The 24,894-nt window shown below is 34.5% G+C and overlaps 1 protein-coding gene across 2 annotated transcripts in view; it reads right to left on the bottom strand.

Annotated features, from left to right (window-relative positions):
- Positions 1-24,894, bottom strand: part of CWC27 (CWC27 spliceosome associated cyclophilin) — a 259,577-nt gene that overhangs the window by 205,489 nt on the left and 29,194 nt on the right. For both annotated transcript variants that reach the window (XM_055252161.2, XM_055252160.2), the window contains exons 8-10: positions 24,543-24,622; positions 23,536-23,569; positions 20,465-20,622 (exon numbers count right to left, since the gene is read on the bottom strand). In XM_055252161.2, the coding sequence (XP_055108136.1) occupies positions 20,465-20,622; positions 23,536-23,569; positions 24,543-24,622 (272 nt within the window). The remainder of the gene's footprint in view (positions 1-20,464; positions 20,623-23,535; positions 23,570-24,542; positions 24,623-24,894) is intronic.

Consider the following 24,894-nt stretch of genomic DNA (forward strand, 5'->3'; position numbering starts at 1 on the left):
TACGGTCTCCAAATTGCCTTATATGTTACTAAAAATTTGACACACCTGATTTACTGTGCTGTAGCTTTTGGGAAAACATGCCATTATACCTACTTGCTCATTTTCTTTTACTTCTTAAATGTATCCACAGGCTACCTTGAGAGTTACCTTTCTGTGAATTAGAAAAGAACACTTCCTGGCTGGGTGCGGTGGCTCATGCCTGTAATCCCAGCACTTTGGGAGGCCGAGGCGGGCGGATCACGAGGTCAGGAGATCGAGACCATCCTGGCTAATGCGGTAAAACCCCGCCTCTACTAAAAATACAAAAAATTTGCTGGGCATGGTGGTACGTGCCTGTAGTCCCAGCTACTTAGGAGGCTGAGGCAGGAGAATCTCTTGAACCTGGGAGGCAGAGGTTGCAGTGAGCCTAGGTCACACCACTGCACTCCAGCCTGGGCGACAGAGTGAGACTCCGTCTCAAAAAAAAAAAAAAGAAAAAAAACTCTTAAGCTATATCTTAAAACTCTTGGCATAACAAAGTTCTAATATTGTAAATACTCTAGTAAAATAACAATATTAAAAGAGGAAGACTTTATTACCAATGCTTTCTTTTAAAGAGTGACATTTTATGTTTGTTTTCTTTAGTAAGATTTGAAGTGTTTCTATAAGTGCTATATTTATAAAACACATAGATGGAAAAAATAAAGCAAGATGTTTTCCTAAGCAATAAATGTCATTGGGTTTTCAGCAAGGATATTTATGTTTCTAAAATAAAACACTTGCATACACTAGCTAGATAAAGTTAGAACTTTATCTTTTAAATTTGTTTCCTTCAGTGAACATATCTATAATCACATTGGTAGACACGTTATTTTTGTTCTATGAGGTTGTCATAAAGTTTTTATTATAAACAGGATGTTCTCAAATATAATGCTTTCATTTTTTATAAACATTCAAAATTAAACAAAAGAAATAAAAATAATTAACAATTTTAATAAAATACAATTAGCAAACATTATTTTAGAAGAGACCATTCCTTTCACTAGCAAAATTACTCTTATATCCTACTTACTCCAGTTTGAGTTCCGGCTGGTTGGCAGCATAAACCTGCCTTAAAACGCACCTTCAGGAAAATTCTATTTAACCTCACTTGACTTAACATTTTACAGAGATTCCTTATGTATTTAGAGTGCTCAGTCTGTTTATACCATTTGGTACTTTTTAATGTATTACTTTCTTAATTTCATGCGCTCATGTTTTACAGAGCATGAGTTAGGCAGTAATTGCATCTGATGCCAAGTCATTCTCTGTATCCAACAGAGGGATGTAGGAGGTGGGAGAACCAGGATGCTTATGAAGGATAACAGCTACTAATTTTGTAGGTAGGCTTGTCTTGTTCCCTATCCCTATAGACTGGCTTCATCAATTCTACTTCATTGGAACTACACCCTTTAAATACAGTCACTTAAAAAATACTACTCTGGTTGCCATATAAGCTTAATAACTATTGTCAATTACCTGACAAATTAATTTTTAAATTTTACTTTGAAATACGCCATGTTTGGAAGACAGTATCAGACAGTGAGCTGCTCTATGGTTGTTAAATGACAGAACTGGACTGTGTGGTATCAATGGTACTTTAAACTTTATAATCATAGGCCATCAATGGCATCATGTTTTAAAAGTGGTCTCATGTACATATTTCGTTTAACCTTATCAAAACACTACTGAAATAGGAAGGGCAGGTATTGCTTGCATTTTACTGATGAGGAAGCAGGAGATTCAGAAAAATTGATTTACTCAGATCTCATCTCTAGCAAACAATGCTGGCATCAGAACCTAAATCTTCATAGATCACAGTTGTCATTAAATTTGAGTAACATTTGTTATTCAAATAAATTCTAGCCTAGTGCTAGAAATAAAATTTGTTTTCAACGTGCTCCTATGTAAATTCATTCTTCTCACTAAACCATTACCTCATTTACTGTAGTGATTTGATATTAATTTTCAAATTATAAAAAGTAAAATAATCTAAAATAGTAATCTTACCAAACCTTCCTACTCATATTACTCTTTTCCAAAAATGCAGACATTCAATATTAATCCAGCCTTGAATCCTTCAAACTGATTTGCTCTAGTGTTAAAAAAATTAATCTATTAATATGTTTATCTGTACACTTGAATTAACACACAAATAAAGCAAAATGAGTTATATTTACAGTTTATTATACAGGAAGGTAAATCATTATCTGGTTCCAACCTATCTTTTCCAGCTTTATTTCCAACTATATTCTCTCCTCTGGTCACAATAGATTATTCCTCAAATACACCCTGTACTTTTCTCAGTTTCCTCTTCTGGAAATTCCCTTCCCCACCCATTTCCTCTTATTCAAACTCTACCCCTTCTTCAAGGCCTAAAATTAATGCTACTTGCATACAGGCAGACTTCCTAATCCATAAATTCAAAATTAATCTCTCCGTGTTCCATGAAGCTACTGTACTTTCTCTAATCTTGTGTTTTATATAGATTTCTTTGTATACAGACAGCTAACTTTCTGGCTCAGCTGAAAGCTTTATGCCACTTGGATATTGTAGATGTCTGAAAAACTGTTTGATGGATGCAAATTACCTATCAAACAGAACACTGCTTTAAGGTTTTCACCATGTCATGTCTGTCTCCTCAATCTCTAACCCTGGCTCCTCCCAGTTTATTTTCCATGTTATTATTATACAATGGTGATCTCCCAAAAACAAACCCTAATCATGTCACTTTCCAATTTTAAATCTTTGTATTGTTTTCTACCATCTAAAGGACAGAGTCCGTTTCCAAATACGCCATACAAGGCCCGTCATGACCTGGCCCCAGTCTATTTTTCTAACACTTTCTACCAATTCCTGCAGACATGCAACCATGTGTACAAAAGTTCCTGCAGTTATCAGGATATCAAACTCTCACCTATCCCCTTGCACCTACTTTCTGTATCCTTGGTACGCCATTCTAATATCCCATTCCTTAACCCTCATCTCAAGGGAGGTATAATATGGCAGTTAAGTCAAGGATATCTGTGTTTAAATCCTAGATTGCCAAGTTCTGGGAGAGTAATCCTGAATAAGTTAAACTTTTAAAAACACAATTAGGGAAAGGTGGAAAAGCTCTCTAACTTCACCATTCTTCCCCTATTCTTTTTGCAATACCACTGTGATCCTATGGTAAAGAAAGCAGCTTCAAGATTTTCCGCAAAACAAAAAACTAAGGGTCAGAATTAGAATGTAAGCTCTATGTTCCCTGCAGTAGAAGATTAAAACAGGTAAGTTTTAAAAACAAATATGCTTTAAACTTTCTTTTCTTCTAGTTCCTTATTCACTATGTGCTGAAGTGTGAAGTAACAATACATAGAAAATGTTAAATCCTTTTTTGCTTAATAGTCCATCTCAGCAAGGATATTAACATATTTTCACGTTTATTTGCCTCATCTATTATCTTTGGGGAAATATCTGTTAAGATCTTGTGACCATTTAAAAAATTGCTTTGTTGGCCAGGCACGGTGGCTCATGTGGTCAAGAGATTGAGACCATCCTGGCCAACGTGGTGAAACCCCGTCTCTACTAAAAATACAAAAATTAGCTGGGTATGGTGGCACGTGCCTGTAATCCCAGCTACTCAGGAGGCTGAGGCAGGAGAATCACTTGAACCAGGGAGTTGGAGGTTGCAGTGAGCCAAGATTGCTCCACTGTACTCCAGCCTGGCGACAGAGCGAGACTCTCTCAAAAGAAAAAAAAAAAATTGCTTTGTTTTCTTATTGTTGAATTTTAAGAGTTCTTTATATATTCTGGATACAAGTCTTTTATCAGATATATGGTTTGCAAATACTGTTTCCCCAGTCTGTGGCTTGTTTTTTAATCTCCTTAAAAGCATTATTACAGAGCCAAGGTTTGTTTTTTTTGATAAAGTCTACTTCATCATTTTTGTCCACAGATCATGATTTTTGTGTTTAAAAACTAACTGTCAAACCCAAGTTCATATAGATTTTCTTTTACTTTTTCTTCTAGAAGTGTAATAGTTTTATGTTTTGGTCTATGATCCATTTTGAGTAAATTTTTATATAAAGTATAAGGTATGTATCAAGATTTATTTATTTGCATATAGATCTCCAATTATTCCAGTACCATTTGTTGAAAGGACTATCATTTTACAATCAAATTATCTTTGTACCTTTGTCAAAAAATCAGATGACTATATTTGTATAGGTCTGCTTGTGGACTCTGTATTCTGTCCCACTGATCTATCTCTCTATCTTTTAACCATCTTTTCTTTTTTTTCCTTCTTTAAGATTTAATAGGTATGTCGCACTCTAGATTTTGGTTCACATATACTTAAGTGGCTCTTGTAGTTCAAGGTATCATACTCTGTAAAAGGATTTCTTTTTGTTCTAAGGATTAGAATGAAAATATAACAACAACAACAACAACAACAACAAAAAGTTAAACAGAACTTGAGTGATGTGAAGCAGATAAAGACTGATGTACAATAGCACCATATACTAAGGCCAGGTCACTGCTCTGGCTGAAAATTGGGAGTTGTTTCACCTTAAAGAGCCCAGATGAAGTGTGCCCTTTGGCATAGTATATTTCCATATCAGATTTACAGCTTTGTAAGGTTTTATTTGTTTCCATTTTGTTTATACCTGGTTTAGGTGCCAGGTGTTCATCTAAAGTAATCTTGAGCAGTTACAGTATTTAAAAAAAAGAACAGTTCAAATAAATACACAGCATCAACTTTCAAACACTCTTAAAATATTAGTTAAAACTTTTGAAAGAATAAACTGACAATTTTCTCATATATTTCTTTGTTGGATAAACACTATCAGTTTTATGAAAAGTATTTAGTAGGGGTTTTTATACGTATTAATAGCAAAAAGCTCTGAATGACCTTAAACTGCATGAATTAAGGTAATTCAAACCTTCTCCCAAACTATGACGATAATACCAAAGACTGAAAGCAGTGATGCTGCAATTTAACCATCCTTAGGTTGTAATTCCTTTCTAAAGGCAAGAGTCCTAAGTTGTCAATTTGTGTTGCAGGCCATGCTTAAGTACTATAATAGGTGTTTTGTCCCTGTATTAGTCCATTCTCACGCTGCTAATAAAGATATAACCAAGACTGGATAATTTATAAAGGAAAGAGGTTTAACTGACTCAGTTCCACATGGCTGGGGAGGCCTCACAATCATGGCAGAAGACAAAGGAAGAGCAAAGTCACATCTTACATGGTGACAGGCAAAGACAGAGTGTGCAGGCGAACTCCCCTTTATAAAAACATCAGATCTAGTGTGACTTATTCACTATCATGAGAACAGCACAAGGAAAGACCCAGCCTCACGATTAATTACCTCCCACTGGGTCCCTCCTACAACATGTGGGAATTACGGGAGCTACAATTCAAGAGGAGATTTGGGTGGGGACATAGCCAAACAATATCAGTCACCCTTTTTAAACTTTATTTTAGGTTCGGGGGTACACACAAAGGTTTCTTACATAGGTAAATACATGTCAGAGGGGTTTCTTATATATATTACTTCATCACCCAGGTATTATTAAGTCCAGTATGATGTCCCTTTTTTCCCACTGAAAATTATTATAGTTCACTGACACAATTTAGAAATAAAGCTAGTCTGGCTAACAAAAGGAACCCTCTCACTTTGTCTCCTTAAAGTCAAGTGACCATTGTCTTCTGCAAACATCCGAACCTAGCATTAAAAAGACAAAATAATCTAGATCCCAACTTGCTTTTTAACTTTGCCTTTATTCACCTATGCTCCCAAAATATACGAAAAAGCTAAGCAACATTTGTATTTTTATTACTAATTAATTGACCACAAAACCTAAGAGCAAATATCTTTAAATAGCTACTAAAAGGTAAGCACATTTTGTTCCATAATTATTTTCATACTACACAGCACAGGCTAAAACAATAAAAGGAACAAAACATAATTTTTAAAACTTCACTAAAATACTAAGAAATCCTACCTGAGAATGAGCATAAAGCCAAACAATAAGGCTGTTGAATAACTGCAATGTTATCTTAGTCTTTAATTTCTGGGCTATTCTCCAATACCATCAGGATTAGATAACCTCACCTTCTATCACCTAAATGTATTTCCACAGGTCAGCTACATATATCATCTTTTATAGGTGACTAGACATGTACATACATACTTCTCCCAAAACTTACTCTTACCAAACAGCAGCAGGATATAAAATACAAGGTCCCATAACACCCTAGTCTTTGTCCCAGGCCTACGTAATATCTGGATGCTTTGGAGCCAAGCCAAAGGCATTTCGTTTTAACTTCATTAAACAAAGCCTGTCTTTAAAATATTTCAAGTTACTGTCAATATTGTGAGCAAAAAAGCATATCCGGAAATTTTCTATTAATTTTAAATGACTAATAAAACTAAAGTAAACGCTTATCTAAAAGGAAGAAGAAATTGGCAGGAAGTCATTATATAACTTTGAAAGCTAAGAAAACATTCTTTTTTCAATAGAATCAAGAAAATCAAATATACAGTAAGGACAAATCTAACTTCCTATCTATTGAGTACATACATACCTTTGATCTAATGAATTTCCAGAACAAACTGAAAATACAGATTAAAAAGAAGTGATTCAGCAACTTAAACTCATATGCCAATTAACATCTGCCTTTGACCTTAAGAAAAGTACTTTTCAGAAAGAGCAGAAACCCACCAATTATCATATAATTTTTAGACTTTTAAAATAAGATAACTGTAAAGAAGTAGGTAAATCAACACCATAAATGTTAAAATGAAAAGCAGGCTAAGTTCACAACATAAAATTAGGAATTAGAAAAAGCAGTAACATGTATTAAGGATCTGTAAAAGAAATGTGAGTACACAAAAAATAAATCAAATGTGGAATTACATTTAAAAATATAACAAGACACTGATGTGCTTCAAAATAAAAATGGAAATCCTACTGGAGATTTAACACTCACATAGGGGCATTTAAATGGTAAACACAATTAAATCAATATATACGCACACACATAAATTAAATAACTGAGACTTACGGTATAGCTATATCTAAATAATAAAGAGTAAGGAGGGAGGAGAGATCAAATATCACTAACATATCAAAACTAGCAAAAAGCTAGGAAATAATCATAATGAATTCTGTGAGACTTCAAAGTAGGTCATTACTGAATGATTTATATTGTGTCTGCTGTTATAAGACAATTACACGTAAAGGTCAAGATTCAACAAAACTAACAAAATAAAACAAATCCACTCATTTAGAAGATTAATGTTGATAAATACTACAGTGGTGGTTAGTTCTTAAAAAGTTATAGAACTTTGTAGAAAAAAATGATTTCTAAATTATATACTAAATCTACTGAGGTTTTGTTGTTGTTGTTTTAGAGGAGTAGATCCTAACATACGTATTTTATGAAAGTCAAGCAAATTTTATAAATTTGTCTTTAGGTCACTTGAATAAGTACCCCTGGTAAAATAGAGGAAAATTGTTTTAAATAGTATAGTCTGAAAAGGCCTCTCTGTTAAGATGATATTTGAGCAAGGGACTGAACAAAAAGAATGAATGGCTACTAAGAATAACTCAGAGAAGAAAGTTTCATTCTGAGGTAACTAGAAGTGCAGAGGCCTGAAAGAGGAGTGACCTTGGTATGAGAAGAATATGCTTGGTGCAAAGTGAGCAAAAAGAGTAAAGTAGATAATAGCACGGCCAAAACATATGAGAAAGTAAAAGGATATGAGGACCAGGACACAGAGTGAAGGGGCTGCCCTTGCCAGAAGAAAATAGATTCAGATGCAGATGGGTAGATTTGGTGGTGGGAAAAGGAACAAGATCTCTCTCACTGCTTCTGTTTCTTAATGAAATACAAGGTGATAAGCCAAAAGTGAGAAGAGGGGTAGAGATGCTGGGTATTGCAAAGTGATATGACTCTCTTCCAGGAAAAACAAGAAAATCAACTTATTAGAAATAATGATGCAGCCATTCATTTCCTCCCTGCTGTATTCCCATCTTAGAGAACCTGCCCTATCACAGGCCTGAAAAAAAGCTGCCTTGTATCAGTTTGGGTTCTACCACACATAAGAGAAATTTCAAATAATGTGACTGAATCAACCTGAAAGGTAGTTTATCTCATATAGGAAATGTCCAGAGGTAGGCATTTCAAGCTGCAACAATGGTTCCACGAAGTCTTCAAGGACGCATGCTCCTTCTACCTCTCTATTCTACCATCCTTAGCTCAAGTAATCAAATCTGTGTGCCAGGCTGACAGGAAGAGGCAGGTATGAAAGAGGGCTAGCTTCTTTCTTCCTACCTTTAAAAAAGACGGCCTGAATGTCTGACACATTTCTGTTTCACCTCATTAGCCAAAATTTGGTCATACGACCATACTTAGCAACAAAGGAGACCGATGAATGCGTTTCAGTTAAGCAGCCATGACTCCAGTTAAACGCTGGCATTCTGGTAAGAGGGAAGGATAGACGTTGGAGGAGCTACCCATCCTTGCCACATCTGCATACTTTATGGCTTTCCATTTCCTCTATCAATGGCATAATTGAGCGGACACCTGACCTGGGCCACACCAGTAAGATTCTCTCTCCCAAATATTCAGATTTTGGACACAGAAATCCAGTCAATTTACTTCTGAAGAACTGAACTGCAAGAAGTAGCAGACTAGAGCTCTATGGAGAAAACAGGTATGTAGAGGATAATGGAACAAATGAATAAAAGAAAAGTATAAGAGAAAAGCTGCAAAAGAAGAGAGAAAATATAACTTCCTGACAACTTGCTTTCTTGAAAAGACTGTATGCAATTCTTTTATCTGGATTCTATACAACTCCCCTATTCCTTCATACAGAAATCCCTTTACTTGAGCTAATTTGAGTGGGTTTCTATTCCTTATAACCAAAGGATTCTTAAGCTATCTAATAAGAAAGTTACAATTTAACGTTGTATGTATATGAAGTGTTATTCATCTGTGAAATTATGGAAGATATCCACTGTATTCTTCTCCACCCTTGGGTGTAAATACTGATAAGATAAAATTTCCTTTAGAATTTTGTACTTCTAGAAGTCTGAAATAACTAGGAATTGATACATAGTTCTTTTTAAAATTCAGGTAATGGTAATTATATAATTTTTATTATATTTGCCATTTTCTTCCTCCAGGCTGCCAGGAATATGATGATTAAATTTACTACATAGTCATAGATGTCGACAGAAATTTCTGTTTAAATCATAGAGACTGTAGTAGATTGCATTATCTTTTCCAACAGTTCACTGCTCTTCCCTATGAAAGGTTTATACTTCATCCTATTGACATCAGGCTTAACTATATAACTTGCTTTGGCCAGTGAAATAAAGTAGCATATGCCAATTCGAAGCAGACGCTTTAAGAGCCAGCATATCATTCCTTCATCACTCTTTTCCTCCTGCCATGAGAGTAGCACATTTCAGAGAGGAGCTGTTCCTTCATCCCAGGCCTAGAAGGAAGATGATGTGGAGCAGATCCACAGCTGCCCATCAGGATGTAGCCAGAGCAAGAAAACAAACATTAGCTGAGATTTTTAAGCCACTGAGATTTGGGTGCATAACCTAATATAGCCGACTAATAAAGAAAGCAATTGAATAAGAAACAATTCAGGATATATATGTTTATGTGTAGCAAAACAGAGGTATATCAGAAAGGACCAACAGGGCAAAAATATCTGAGGAGAGCAGTAGGAACATCCAGTGTTCCTATCTCAATGCTTGTCACTACTACTTCTTAGCCAGTCTTCCAAGCCGGAAAGCTAGGAGTCATTTGGAATATATCATTGGTATTTTTGAAATATACCTTCAGGTCTCCTACATCCAATCCGTTACCAAGTCTTAATAAATCTACCTCCTTAATATCTCTCAAATCCATCCCCACAGATACTACACCTTAGTTAGGCCCTTATTACTTCTCCCTGGACTAGTGTAATAATCTAATTTGTCTTTCTGCTTCAGTCTTCTTCTAATCCATCCCCTATGCTTACATAGAGTTATATTATAATATATGTGAAATAATGTCACATCTTTGCTAGAAACATTTCATGTCAGTCTTTCTTTAGCTGGACACACATGACTTGGCTCTGGCCAACCCCTCTCTAGGCTCTGTAGAGGTGTCATATCATTGCAGTTTCAAGTACTGGTTTCGCTGCTTTCTAGCTATGGGACATAATGCAAGTCACTTAACCTCTTAAAGTACAGTTTTTACATTTGTAAAAGAAGGATCATAAAACAAAGTATATCTTATACCTTTGCTGTGGAAGTTATATTAGGGAAATAAGTTGATTTAGCAAGGTGTCTGGCCCCAAGGTAGAATAATAATAAAGATCTGTGGAATAACAGAACAATTTCCTAGCTAGAACACCTATGAACCCTTCACAGCCCTTATTCATTTATATAGCTTAGGTATTGTTTTCAAATTGCTTATTAGAAACTAAACAACTTGAAAAGAGACTGATGCTTACTAATTTCAGTATTTTGGGTCCTAGCGCAGTACCTAGTTCAAAGGAAGAACTAAATGACTGTGCAAAACCGATGTGGTATCCAAAGGGTAGTAAAGCCCCTGAACAGTTGCAGGGGTGTCCAATCTTTAGGCTTCCCTGAGCCACACTGGAAGAAGAAGAGTTGTCTTGGGGCACACATAAAATACCCTAACACTAATAATAGTTGATGACCTAAAAAAAAAAAAAAATTGCAAAAAAAATCTCATAATGTTTTAAGAAAGTTTGCCAATTAGTGTTGGGCTGCATTCAAAGCCATCCTGGGCTGCATGTGACCCATGGGCCACAGGTTGGACAAGCCTTGAGTTAGAGGAAAAGGGGAGTAAAAGAAGAGCTAGAGATAGCAAAAATATCACTAATTATAATTTTCCCTCACGCTCTTGCATAACTTCATGTACTTTGAACTTTGTGTAAAACAAAGAAGAACTTTACTTCTTCAGTGGCCCTTCTCTTCCTTATCTTCCCAAACTATACTTGCCAATTTAATTTACAGGGAATTCACAGTATATGGCCTAGGAAGGCCAGAAAGCAGTGAATATTTCACAATTTTTCAACATGACTATATTTGTTTCGGGGTAGAGACAAATGCTGAATAACTTAAAGAATGTTTTTCTGCACATAATCTCAAATCTATGTTTCAAATGCACAATTCCATTCCCTATAAACTGATGCAGTGAGATCAATGGATTGTAACTCTCAAGGGGAATATAAATCAATACATTCTAAAGAGATGCAAATACCTCTTTTCTATTTTGACAGGAGAAGCTTCCCCTATATGTGCATTTCACTGCTTCCTGTCTGCCATACAAAATCTAATTGTAAAAACAGTAGGGTTGTCATATTTCTGATAGACATAGCTGAAGTTCAAGGATTTTTTTGTTTGTTTGTTCTGAAGGTGATTCCTTGGATATGGATTAACTGGTTCTCAATGAACTGAATAGGCACTTTAAAAGTGGTATTTTTATTTCAAGTGGCCCAAGAAACGGTTTAGTCCAGAATATCCAAAAATTCTTGCTATCAATGTCCAAACAGAAAAAAAATGGAAGCTTGCCAGAAATGCCAAATATAGTATGGTTTCTACTACAATTAATACTATTCCAAAATTTTAACCATAACTGGTAAAGGCAATTAAAACAAACCACCTAGTCTACATTGAGAGATTATGCAACATTATTTAAATAATTGAATATAATGTTAAAGTGTTATTCCTTTTAAATAGTGGCTCCAAAAAATGACTTACTTTATTAGCATAAGAGTCATACATATGAAATTGCTGATATTTGACTGTTTTTGATTTGCAAAAATGGCAATTTTTGTTCAACCCTTTTAAATCTGGTATTTTGATCTTTTCCTGAAATATATACTGCCTACTTAACATCCATAGTACTTTGTATGCATGTCTAGCAGAGCGCTTGTCATACTGAATTGTAATTAATTGTTGACAATTCTTATTCTTACACTATATTATGAACATTTGCAGATAGAAACCATGTCTCCTTTATTTTCATGTTCCTGGAGCCTACCACTTCCTGGCAAGTAGCAGTTCTTACACAGTGGCTGGGAACAAGAATAACATATATTTGAGAATAGAATGACTGGTAGGAAAAAATATACAAAAATAAAAATCAAGTTCTAGTAAAAATTAGCACGTAAATTTCATTAAACCTGGGATTGGTCCAAAGCTTAATATTTGCTGTTAAACAGAAAGATTTCCTGAAAATACAACATTTGGATTACTACTACTCCATACCAAAGCAAAAAAACAACTGCAAATTTTCTTTATTCAGAGACCAACTACCCAGTGTATAGATCTGGGATTTCTATTTCTCTTCCTTTCTTTTACTGTCTGCTTCAGTCCAACACATTGGGACAAAAGAGAATGAAAGGAAGCAGAAATGCTCTAGCTAGTTAATTTCACTGTTTGCTTATAAATGTTCTGTGAGATGAAGCGGGGCACATCCTAGGATGATAATTTCAACGGTTTGAATTGGGTTGTTATAATATCTGTGGGTTTCAATGTTTGCTACTAACCTGTTTTTTTTAAATTTGTACTATCATTTAAAAATGTATACTGTCCTTTAAATTTTTGAAATTTAAATATTGAACTATCTTTTTAAATTTCCTAAAGCAAACAATGTTTATTTACTAAGGATAACTCTGTACTTCCTAAATCTAACCATAAAGTAAGAGAAGCCAGACACAAAGTATAGTAAGAGTCAAAAATTACCTAAGTATGAGAAGAAGCTTATTAATGTTTCTGAGAAGTCTAGAAATCCTGGGGAAAAAATATTCAAAGTTCCATAAGAATTCCTAATCATATATTTCAAACCCAACAAAAGAAGATCTGAAACACTAACAGCTAATTTAGGTGTTCATCCAGGCCTCAGAAGATTATGAAAACATGACTCTGTCATCCCATGTTCCATAATTTAGAGCTTAATCAATTCATAAGATCTTTAATTTCAACTTCAATATTCATATCTAAATTCCTGATGCTATCATTACAGTTATACATCTCATATTCAGTCAACCTAACAGAACTCCTGAGCAAAACACAAATTCCAGTTAACTTTATCAAATAAGATCATTTTTTCATAAAAACGGAACAGTGCTGCAGTCAACTAAACATGGCATATAAATAGAACATGGCTGATAAAGATACGACCTGTTCAAACACTAAGACTGACACCCTTCTAGTTAACCATAAAGATTATCATGAAATTTTTAATGATTGTGATTTTAAGGTATATGTTAAGATTTCTTTCATTTATATTTCAATTTGATGTAATTAATTTAGAATCACAATAAAAATTTAGAATCACGATAAAATTATAGATGATAGAAATTGCACAATAAAAGACAGCATTACTATAATGCTGTAATCCTAACAAACCACTGATTTTTTACTATCTGGTCCACTTATTACAGCTGATTTTATTGTTTAGTCATTTATTATGCATCAATATACAGATGCTAAAAACAAGCAGGGAAGACAACGCAATCTGATTTACATGATCAACTTGCAGTAGCTGAGCTCCACCTACAGGCAAAAAAGGATTCTTTACAATAAGCTTTAAAATAGGAATTTCCAAAACACAAGCTGCACACTACCCCAGTTTTCATCAACCTTGGCTGGATATTAGACTTACATGGAGTGTTTTTAAAAATTTCTTATGGCTGAATACCAAAATTTATGAACAGCTTGTTCAGGAATGGGATGATTCAAACGTACAAACAAGGTTGAGAGATACTGATTTTATTCCTTATCAGCCACATTTTAAAAAAACATTAGAAACACTCAAATATTTTCTTTCTCTAAAATTACTTGATTCTCACTTTCTCGACCCTTTTATCTTTCTTAAGATTAAAACCAAGTGCAGCTGAGATAAATGTCTTAACCCTGTTAAACTGCAAAAGTCCTGTGAAAGACCTGAGGTAACCCTACAAAATATCGTCACTTTTACATTATTCTATACCTCAGAAATAATCACGGAGGTATGTGTTTGGGAGTAGAATTCTTAACATTGAATGCATATTAGAATATCTACAGAGCTTTGATAAAGTATATTGCCCCAAATTAATATATGCTCTTAGATGTGAGAAAAGTAAATAGCATTAAAAAAAATACTTAGAGGAGTAAATTTAACCAAGAAGCTAAAAGATCTGTCTGCTGAAAACTATGTAACATTGAAAGAAATTGAAGAAGGCACAAATAAATGGAAAGATATCCCATTCTGGATTCATGGATTGGAAGAATTAATATTAAAATGTCCATACTACCCAGAGTGATCTACAGATTCCAGGCTATTTCTATCAAAATTACAATGTCATTTTTCACAGAAATAGAAAAAAAAATCCTAAAATTAGTATGGAACCAGAAAAGACCCCAAAGAGCCTAAGCAATCTTGACCAAAAAGAACAAAGTGGGAGGCATCACGCTCTCTGATTTTAAAATGTATTATAAAGCTATTTTAATCAAAATAGCATGGTATTTGCATAAAAACAGATACCTGAACCAATGAAACAGGATACGAAGTATAGAAATAAACTCGGGTATTTACAGTCAATTGATTTTCAACAAAGGTGTCAAGAACACAATATATAAAGAAAAGTCTCTTCAATAAATGTTGGGAAAACTGGATATTCACCTGCAGAAGAATGAAATTGGACCTTTATCTCAAACTATATGCAAAACTCAACTCAAAATGATAAAAGACTTACAGATAAGGCCTGAAACTGTAAAGCTACTAGAAAAAAAAAAGGAGGGGGGGAATAGCCTGAGACACTGGACTCAACAATGATTTCTTGGATAGGACTCCCAAAACACAGTCAACAAAAGTAAAAATAGACAAGGAGGATTGCATCAAACTAATAAACTTCTGCGCAGCAAAGGAAATGAATAGAGTGAAGAGACAACCCATGGACTGGGAGAAAATATTTGCAAATCGTACATCTGATAAGGGGCTAATACACAAAATATATAAGGAACTCAAACAACTCAACAGCAATAAAACAAATAACCCAACTAAAAAATAGGCAAAAGATCTAAACAGACATTTCTCAAAGTTTGCTTAGACTAGAAGAATAAGTTTTGTGGCCTGGCACGGTAGCTCACGCCTATAATCCCAGCACTTTGGGAGGCAGAGGTGGGCGGATCACAAGTTCAGGAGATCGAGACCATCCTGGCTAACACAGCGAAACCCTGTCTCTACTAAAAATACAAAAAATTAGCCTGGTGTGGTGGCACGTGCCTGTAGTCCCAGCTACTTAGGAGCCTGAGGCAGGAGAAACGCTTGAACCCACGAGGCAGAGGTTGCAGTGAGCTGAGGTTGCGCCACTACACTCCAGCCTGGGCGACAGAGCGCGACTCCATCTCAAAAACAAACAAACAAAAGAATAAGCTTTGTAATGCATGCTTACCACAGTTAATGTATTTCAAAATTGCTAAAAGAATACATTTTTAATGTTTTCACCACACACAAAAAAGGTAAGTTGCTGAAGTGGATAAATACGTTAATTAGCCTGATTGAATCTTTCTACAATGAATACATACAGCAAAACATCACATAGTAACCTATAAATATATACAATTACTATTTGTCAATTAAAAATAAGATTGTTTTAAAGGTTAGAAAAGTGGTTACTACTAGGAGATGAGGGGGAAGTAACTAGAATGGGGCAAGAGGTAAATTTATGGGTAATGGCAATTTTTTGTTTCCTGATCTGGGTGATGGGTATATGGATATATTTAGTTTGTAAAAATTCAGCTAGCTGTATATTTATGTGCACTATGAAATACAGTTAATAGACATATTAACTTACACTTAAATTAAGAGTTTAAATGTTAAAAAAGAATCTTTCCAGACTTTACCTCAGACCAAACAATTCTGAACCTGTGGGTGAGGGGCCTAGGAATTAGTATTTTTCAAAGCCTCCTCCGTGAGCCTAATGTGCGGTTGGGAGTGAAAACCACTCCTATAATGGAACATAATGAATTAAATATTTTATTTATCCACTCATTCCACAAAGTTTAATGACCAGTTACTATATGCTTATGACATTAGCCGCCTCTGAGGATATAAAGATAAATAAGACACAGTCTCTAAAGAGCTTAGTTTAGGCAGAGGAGAGGCCAATCAATAAACCCCTATTGAAAATACAAGCAAGCTACTTACAAGATCCAGAGGAGAAAGTGATTTCTCAAAGAAGAATTTATTCATTTTTTGTTCATGTATTTACAAAAATATTTGGGTACCTATGCTGTTTGAACATGGAGATACAAATGTAAATGGATATAATCACTACCTTCAAGAAAGTTACAATATAAGGATACACAAAGAAGAAAAAATGTATGTATAACCTAATACCACACTATTACAGAAGTGTGAAAAGGGTGCACATAGGTTTGCACTAGGGAGTCAGGGAATATAGTACCAACTTGCTGACAACTTGCTGACCTTGGAACTAACATGATACAAACTTGAACTCGTCTAGGAGCAGTAGGGATAAAAATTAATATTCTACAGGACTGCTTCTCAAACTAATGCACACAAAAATCACCTGGGGATCTTGTTAAAATGCAGATTCTAATTAAAAATATGTAGGGCAGGGCCTGAGACTTGGTATTTCTAGCAAGTTCCCAAGTGATACTAATGCTACTGTTTCACAGATTACACTTTAAATAGTAAGGTTCTTGAGAGAGATTAGCCTCAAGAGAAAAGAGACAAAAATCTCCAGAGCAGGAAGACCAAGAAAAAAAACATTGGAAAATAGCCAGTCGATTATCAACTAGATGGCCTTAGTGGGAGTAGTTTCAGTGGAGTGGCAGGCGAGAAGCTAGATGATGTGTATTTAGAAATAAATAGGAAGGAGGTAGGGACAGGAAATAAAATGGAATGGTTTTGTTAGTTTTTACTCTCAAAGTGGGGAAGAGAAAGGAATATGGGTTGAAGAAATTTACTCTCATTTCATAAAAAAACAAGCAGCCAGGTGATCCGTTGAGTGAGTGAGTTTGAAGTGTGAAGCAAACATTGTGGCGAGTGAGTAATAAGGAAGCACTGGAGACACAGCTGAGGCTGGAATCTAGAAATCCAGAATAATACCAGCTTGTATATGGCTGTGTGATTCTGCTGAGCTGTATCCAGTAGTCAAGATATAGGCATAGAGAAGGTGGGCTGGAAACAAAGTGGGATTGGTACATTTTAAAAAGGGAAGAGACAAGGGATTAGAAATCCCAGGAAGTCAGAATAGATATAAAGGTGCCTATTCTCTAAGGAGAGAAACTAGGAAGCGTTTTGGATTTGTATTTCCCCTGAGCTCTTTTTTCAAATGAACAACTAGAGACATTGTTGACAACACATTACTAGAAGATCCTACTATATGTAAACTTGTCGAAAATTATTATGTTAAATATCATTCCCCAGTTTAAATATTAAGCACTCAGTAAACACATGTGTAGGTTTAACATCCAAAAGTGATAACCAGCTTTAACAGATTCCGGATGTTTCCTTACCAATAGAAGCAATACCACATGTTTTCAGTAAAATTATACTTTGAACGGCTCATTGCTTAAAGGGCTGGTAGGCTAGTCTAGTTTCTGATCCTACTGCTTAAATGGAAAAATTACCAAAGGATAATAGAATACTTCAAGCACACCCTGATGAAAACTTATGTATCAAGAGTACTTATTTTTTAATAGATAATGATTTCACACTGACATCCTATCTGGCTGGCAGCTATACCCATTATAACTCAAACTGAGAAGTGACTTTCCTTTAAATATAATTATCCCTTTTACCACATTGTAGTTTTTCAGTACATTTGAAGCTTTCCTGTGTTGTTTTATTTTTTAACCATAAAGTTAACTCCAGAGACTCGCTGGTATAAATAACCAAAAGTACTAATGATTTGGAAATTTTTTAAAATTTATTTTTATTTTTTTAGAGACAGGGTCTTGCTCTGTCGCCCATGCACGATCATAGCTCACTGCAGCCTAGAGCTCCTAGGCTCAAGCCGTCCTCCCACCTCAGCCTGCTGAGCAGCTGGGATTACAGGCATGAGCCACCATGCCAGGGTCTGATTTTGGCAACTTTATGAACTGAAAAAAATACGTGGTCATGAGACAATCATGGAAATTTCTAACTAGAGGAAAAAACTGTTTCTTCCTTTTGAAATTCTGTACTTTCTCCTCTATCCTGACCTTATTTTTCTTTTGTTTCTCTTTGTAGGTAGGAGAGATAGGATGAAGGAGGGAGAGTAGAGAATGTGAATAATGAAAATGTGGGGGAACAGAACAGTTATAAATAAATGTGTGCTGTCTGCACCATTTACAAAGGCACACTTTGCCAATTATTTTACCTAAAAGAATCCAATAATATCTACAATACTCATGTTTACCTAAAATATTCAAGCCACCTTTGGAGACTTCTTATTTAATTTACTTTTCTAAGTAGAAAAGTATTTAATTTACTTTTTAAATTTATTTAATTTTCTTATTTAATTTACTTTTCTTAGTAGACTTGCAATGCACTTGAATATAACTTTTTCCTCTACAGTGAATATACAAATTATGTGACTTTAATTTTGCAAATTATGCTGATTTATAAAAAGAGAAAAATTGCTTACATAAGTAAGTGGATATATATGTTCCTATGTAAGAAATTACCATAAAAACTAAGCTTTAAATGTCTGTTGTTTAAGTCATCCAGTCTATGGTATTTTGTATAGTAGCCCAAAACACTCCTCTATCCATCCATTCTCCATACTAAATACAATCTCAATATATCATTTGCCTGTAAAAACTTCAATGGCTCTCCAGTATTCTCATGATAGATCAGATTCCTAAATCTAGCTATCAGTGCCATGTTTGGTCATCAGGCCCATACTACAGCCAAGGAAATCTTATAAGAATAACCCTTAATTGTAAGAGTAAACACAATTTTGGAAAATGCAAACTTTGACTTTTCTTAATATTAGGTAAACAATTTTTTAAAGACACTTATGAAAGGTACATTAAAAATAAACTTTAGTTCTTATACAAAATTTAGCATTGCTAAATTATAATTTATATTATAGGGTATATAAATATTTGAAATTTGATTAAAGCCTACAAGACTGAGTTGGGAGTTTAAGGAACACTTAAATATAACATAAATAAATATTTGGTTGGCTCATCTATTAAAATTTTTAAATATATTTTTGTTACATTATAAACCTAACCTTTAAAAAAATTCATAATTTTTTAAAATCAGAAAACATATGCCTTGAATGAGTGGAATAAAACATTATGTATCCATAATTACATTCATGATTTAACTAAAAATTACAGTGTGAATGAGAGGTTTTTCAACTCTATGAATCTAGAAGCATGCATATGATCACTAAAATCTTTAGTCTATATTAGCTACTATGTATGGTATATATAATATAATCTAGTATGTAAAATTATTCAACAGTGATTACTTGAGTGTCAGGTGAATATTGCTGGAAAAAAGACATTAAGATGACTCCTAAGTACTATTTCTAAATGTTAAAAGCTATGCTTTTAGTGGAAATTTCTGGGAATCATTTTTATTTGATTACATAAAGAAAAAAATTATGGAAGCTATGCAATGATAGCATGGAAATCCTTTTTAAGTTTTTATACATGTGGTTGAGAAACATGATAGAGAAAAAGAATGTTATTTAAATGTAGTTACATTCATATTATCCCCAAATAGTATTTGAAGAAAACAAATACTATTGCTTTTTAAAGCAATATTATTTAAAATGTATACTATAAAGTTGAAATAGAATCACAAAGGAGATAATTTTTCAATTAAGTTGAATTTCAGGAGAATAAAATGTTGAGTCATAAATCCAACAAACTTTCATCACCAGACAGTAAACTTTTCATCATTTGCTGAAATTTATTTTATGATACTACTGAGCTTAGGATAGGTATATGGTATTTGGTAAATCAGACTTGAAAAGATATTTAAGAATGTTTTCAGGCCCACTCATTTTCTTCATCAGTTTTGACAAATTTTCCTCACCGAAATTATTTGAGGATGTCTCTTTTCTTTCTATACAGTTACTCTACTGCTCTCATTGGTATTTAACAAATGCATTCTTCCACATCTAGCTAATACATTATTACCCTATATATATGAAAGTATAGAGCCTTTCTAAAAAAGGATCAGAGAGAAATAAAATGGAATTGAACTCACAGGATCATTGCTATGTTTACTTTAAGCTTGGTGTATTTTATTTTAGGCCTGCTAATGGGCCAATTTGTACAACTGTTATGTTTATCAAACATTATGAAAATGGTATTTTAAAAATTAGCTGAAGAGAGGATTCAATCTGAATTAAAGCGAAATATAAAAAGACAAAAACTCTGATACCTAGCACAGTAACTGACTCACCTGCGGTTGACTGATTTCTTCTCCACTTCTCCTTCTCCAGCTGATTTAACATTTGCACTTGTGTCCTTTTTTAATTTTTTGGCAATTCTTTCTCTCATCAGGTTCTTTTCATCACCGTCAATATATCCATCACGCTCTGCACTTTCATCTTCTCCATCCTGTAGAAATGGAAAATGAGTATTTGCCAGGCACTCAATTTCCCCTTTCATTTCTAGAGATCTATTGCATCCACTGAATCTCCTTATTGCATTCTAAACTAAGTTTTTTTTAAAAAATTTTGTTTTCTTTTGTTTTGAATTATAAGCCCTTGAAGAATCTGCTAAGGTGGGAATAGCCCTGGGTTCTGCTCTAAGCCAACTATGTAATTATGGGATACCCCAGGAAAGGCTGTTTGCTCAATTCATGCCCAGCTCCTTTGTGCAGCAGACTTCTCCCTCTGTATCACCCGGGCTATTCTATCTGTCTATATTCCTATTCTTATTTCAGTGGGAAATGTGGCTTTTGAAGGCAGTTGGCAAGCATACTGACCTCAACAGGGATCAATTCAAGTAGAAGAGGTGTAGTGCAGAAGCTGAGATTTCTATAATCCAAGTCACAGCAATCACTTCTCTTCTGAAAACCCTCTAGTGGGTCCCCAACTCATTCAAGGCCCTATGCAATCTACACCTCCCTGACATAATCTCCTACAACTCCAGCCCACCAACACTAGCCAACTTTTTGGAGTTGCTGTTCTCTCCAGCCTGAAACAAACACTCTATTCCAGATATCTCTTCATTGCTTGCTCTTTCGTCTCCTTCAGATCTTTGCTCAAATGTTACCCTCTTGGTGATGAGATTAACCTATTAAAATGGTAGAACCACACACTTACCTCCAGTACTCTTTCATCTTCCCCGGCTTATTTTCCAAAGTACTTATCACCTATCTGATACACCATATATTTTAATTATTTGCATGTGTATTGTCTGTCATCCAATTACAGCAAACACTCCATGAGAGCTACAATTCTGGCCTGTTTTGCTTACTGCTGTATCTTCAACTTCTAGAATAGTGCCCAGCATTTACAGATGGAGGAACAAAGGGAAGAAAGAGGGGAGAGAAGGAGAAGGAAGAAATAACCCCAAGTGGATCATTTTTCTTTTGTGATTCTTTCTTTGATCTGGTGAGTCGTAGTGAAGCAGGATTCTTAAGTTGAGACTTGTGGACCCCTAAAGCAGTGGTCCTCAAAGTCTGGTCCTTAGGTGGTATTACATAGTTGTTTATTAACACCTAAAATTCTAGCCCTCATTGCAGACTTATCGAACCAAAATCTCTGGGGGTAGGAATTATGAATGTTTTCAACAAGATGTTTAAGTAATTCTTAAGCACTAAAAGTTGACAACCACCGACCTAGGCCTTCCATGCTCAGGCCTCAGGAGATCTAAAAAAAATTCCTTGCAAATTCATATAATTTTGGTTGTGAATGTAGTACATTTTCCTGGGAAAGGATTCACAGTTTTAGTCACTCAGCCATGGTATTAAGAGCAAATCTATACTTTTACATTCTATCCTATACATTGATCCTATCTTCTAGACCCATATTATGTTACACAGAGGTCTCCAAATTACCTCAATCTTGAAATGTATAAAATTAAGCTCATTATTTTTCATCCTTCTCTCCACCTCAACCCTATGCTTTCTTTTGTACCCATCTAACAGGGTGCCCAAACCAGAAACCTTGTGGTTGTCTTGGACTACTCCTCCCTCACCTCATAGTATAGAATCAGTCACCTCCTAGACCTCTTTCAAATCTACCTCTTTCCCATCTCACAGCCGTGGTCTTACATCAAGCGCTCTTCCTGCAATAGCTTCCCAGTATCAGTCTGTTTCCTCTAATTTGTCCTCTATAATATCGCCAATAGTGATCTTCCTGAAATGCAAAATTGATCATAGCATCCTTCTTTTTAACAAACACCCTTCAACTGTTCCTCACTTCCTTTTAAGAAAAAATTCAAACTCCTCACCATGGCCTATGAAGCTCTGTAATGAAGCTCTGGCCTGTCACCACACCCTGTTCACGCTGGCCTGCTTGCAGCTCTTAGAACACACCAAACTCTCCTGCTTTGGACCATTTTGTATATGTAGTTCCCCTTAACTTCAATACTCTTCTTCCTTGCTCTTCACAAGGCAGACTCCTTGAAAGTTTAAACCTCTGTTTGTATTTCCTAAATAAGGTATAATCTCTCCTTAGTTCCATGCTTTAGCATATGCTGTTCTCTGAGCTAGAGGGACCTCACCCTTCACCACTTTCTTTCTTGACTTAGCTAACTCCTAACTCTCATACAAGACATAAACAGCATTATCTCTTCCAGGAAGCTTTTCTTGACAAGGTCAGATATTCATCCTCTCTCTATCTACTACTGATAGCCAGAGAGAGCCTTCTCTTTTGACTGTGATAATAGATAAATCTGTGTTCATGCATGGAAAGTTATGTACTTCCTAGTAAATTATATAATGCACAAATTAATGGGTTTTTATATAAAAAGTGGCATATGTATAATTTGAAAAACTTGACTCTTATGTATTAAAGGAAAATCTTCCTTCTGTTTTGTTAGCTTTATTAGCCAATACAACTAATAAAGATCACTACAGTCTTGAATGAGAATCTTTTGAAATGTGTATATAAAAAGGGGACACTACTATAAATTACTGATCCAAGCATTTCCCATATATCATGTAGGATGCCCACACACCAATATTTAAACTTTTAACAGAATAAATTTATAACATCTGAAGTTTGAGTATTAATGTAATGTTATGTGAGCGGGAGAAAAAAACAGACTAGAAATTCATATATAAGATTCTAATGTTGTAGAGAGATACACACACACACACACACACACACACACACACCCCTAGAGTAAGGAAATATTCTAATACCTAAATAATTTCTATTTTTCATATTTTTCCAAAATTTGACATATATAACTATAAAAGTAATACATTACTTTTTAAGAACAAAATTAAGTTTTTGTAAAAATTCTGTACTTTCTATGAATTGTTCAAACTATATTTATACCAAAATAAATACTTACATAATCTAAATCTCCTGCTGCATCACCTTTTTCACTATAAAAAAAATAAGCAAAACAAATTTTAGTTTCAAGGTAAAACTAATACACTTATTTTGTAACCTAAAAATCTAGAATAGTTTGCTGGGAATAACATTCCAAAAATGTATTTCAACATAGGAATTTAAGAAGGGCATTACAGAACAGATGGGAACATTCTTTAGAGTCATTTTTGTAAGTGGAATAAGTATGATTCATTAGCAAATATATGTGTTCACTAGAATTTGAAAGAAAAAAAGCAAACAACAACCAACAGTGCTATTTTTATGAACAATGGTCTGCAAAAAACAATTTCTTCTATTGGCTTGAAGTATTCTGGCTAAAGAAAACCCCAAATCCTTCAAATAAAAGGATATTAAGAAAAGACTGTCTTAAAACAGGAGTTTGGAAAATGAGCTAAACGGAGTACAACAGCATTGTAGTGCCCCTTGAGATATTGGCCCAGTTTATCTTGTGCTATTACATCTAACACCAAGACGTCTTCTCTTTGCAAAGAAAAGCAACAAAGGTAGCAAGACAACTTTCTGTTAACTCCTCAAAGTATGTGAGAATTTATAGTCAGTGGACTGGCCCCCAAACTGGTAACTTCTTCACAAAAACCTTTAACTCTAATTTGTTCATTCATGACACAATTAAGGCAAAAATGCTTCAAGGAAAAAGTTAGCAAAACAACCTGAATTAAGCATTAAACTGTTAAAGCAAACAGTTTCTAGTCCTAACATGTAATGGTAAAACAATTTTAAATGTAATTCATTCAACAGAGATAGAGAGCAAGTGCGAGAGTGACTAGAGTGTTTGTTTCTCTCTATCAATCTTGAAGTTCTCTGTCTCTGTTATCAAAATGCATTATTTTTTTGGCTGGCTTAAAAATTTTTGACTTATGAGGACTGATTGTTTACTCACAGAGGAAGCAAGAAAATTATCTGAGCCAGAAAATTAAGAACTTAGGATCACACCAACAATGGACTAACCTTTCTACAACTGGAACAGAACTGAGATGTGGATCATCCTTAAGCAAGTCATGACTACTTTTGCTTTTGCCCTTCATGCTCTGCAAAGAATGTACAATATAATCACGAGGGGGAAAATAAACAGTATTCCTAAATAACAAGTTAACAAATTTACATAAAACCTAGCAATGATATAATATGGTTAGCAAAAGATGTATTCCTGAAAAGTTCAATACAAACTAAAGTTTTATAAGTAAGACTCTTACTCTTCTATTGACTGAAAATAGTATTTTAGAAACACCTTTTCTTTCAAAAATGATGTATCATTTAAAAGAAGTCTGTTGAATTACCAACTTCAAGCACTAAATTCTCA

Source organism: Symphalangus syndactylus, chromosome 18, assembly GCF_028878055.3.
Source record: "Symphalangus syndactylus isolate Jambi chromosome 18, NHGRI_mSymSyn1-v2.1_pri, whole genome shotgun sequence".
NCBI lineage: Eukaryota > Metazoa > Chordata > Mammalia > Primates > Hylobatidae > Symphalangus > Symphalangus syndactylus.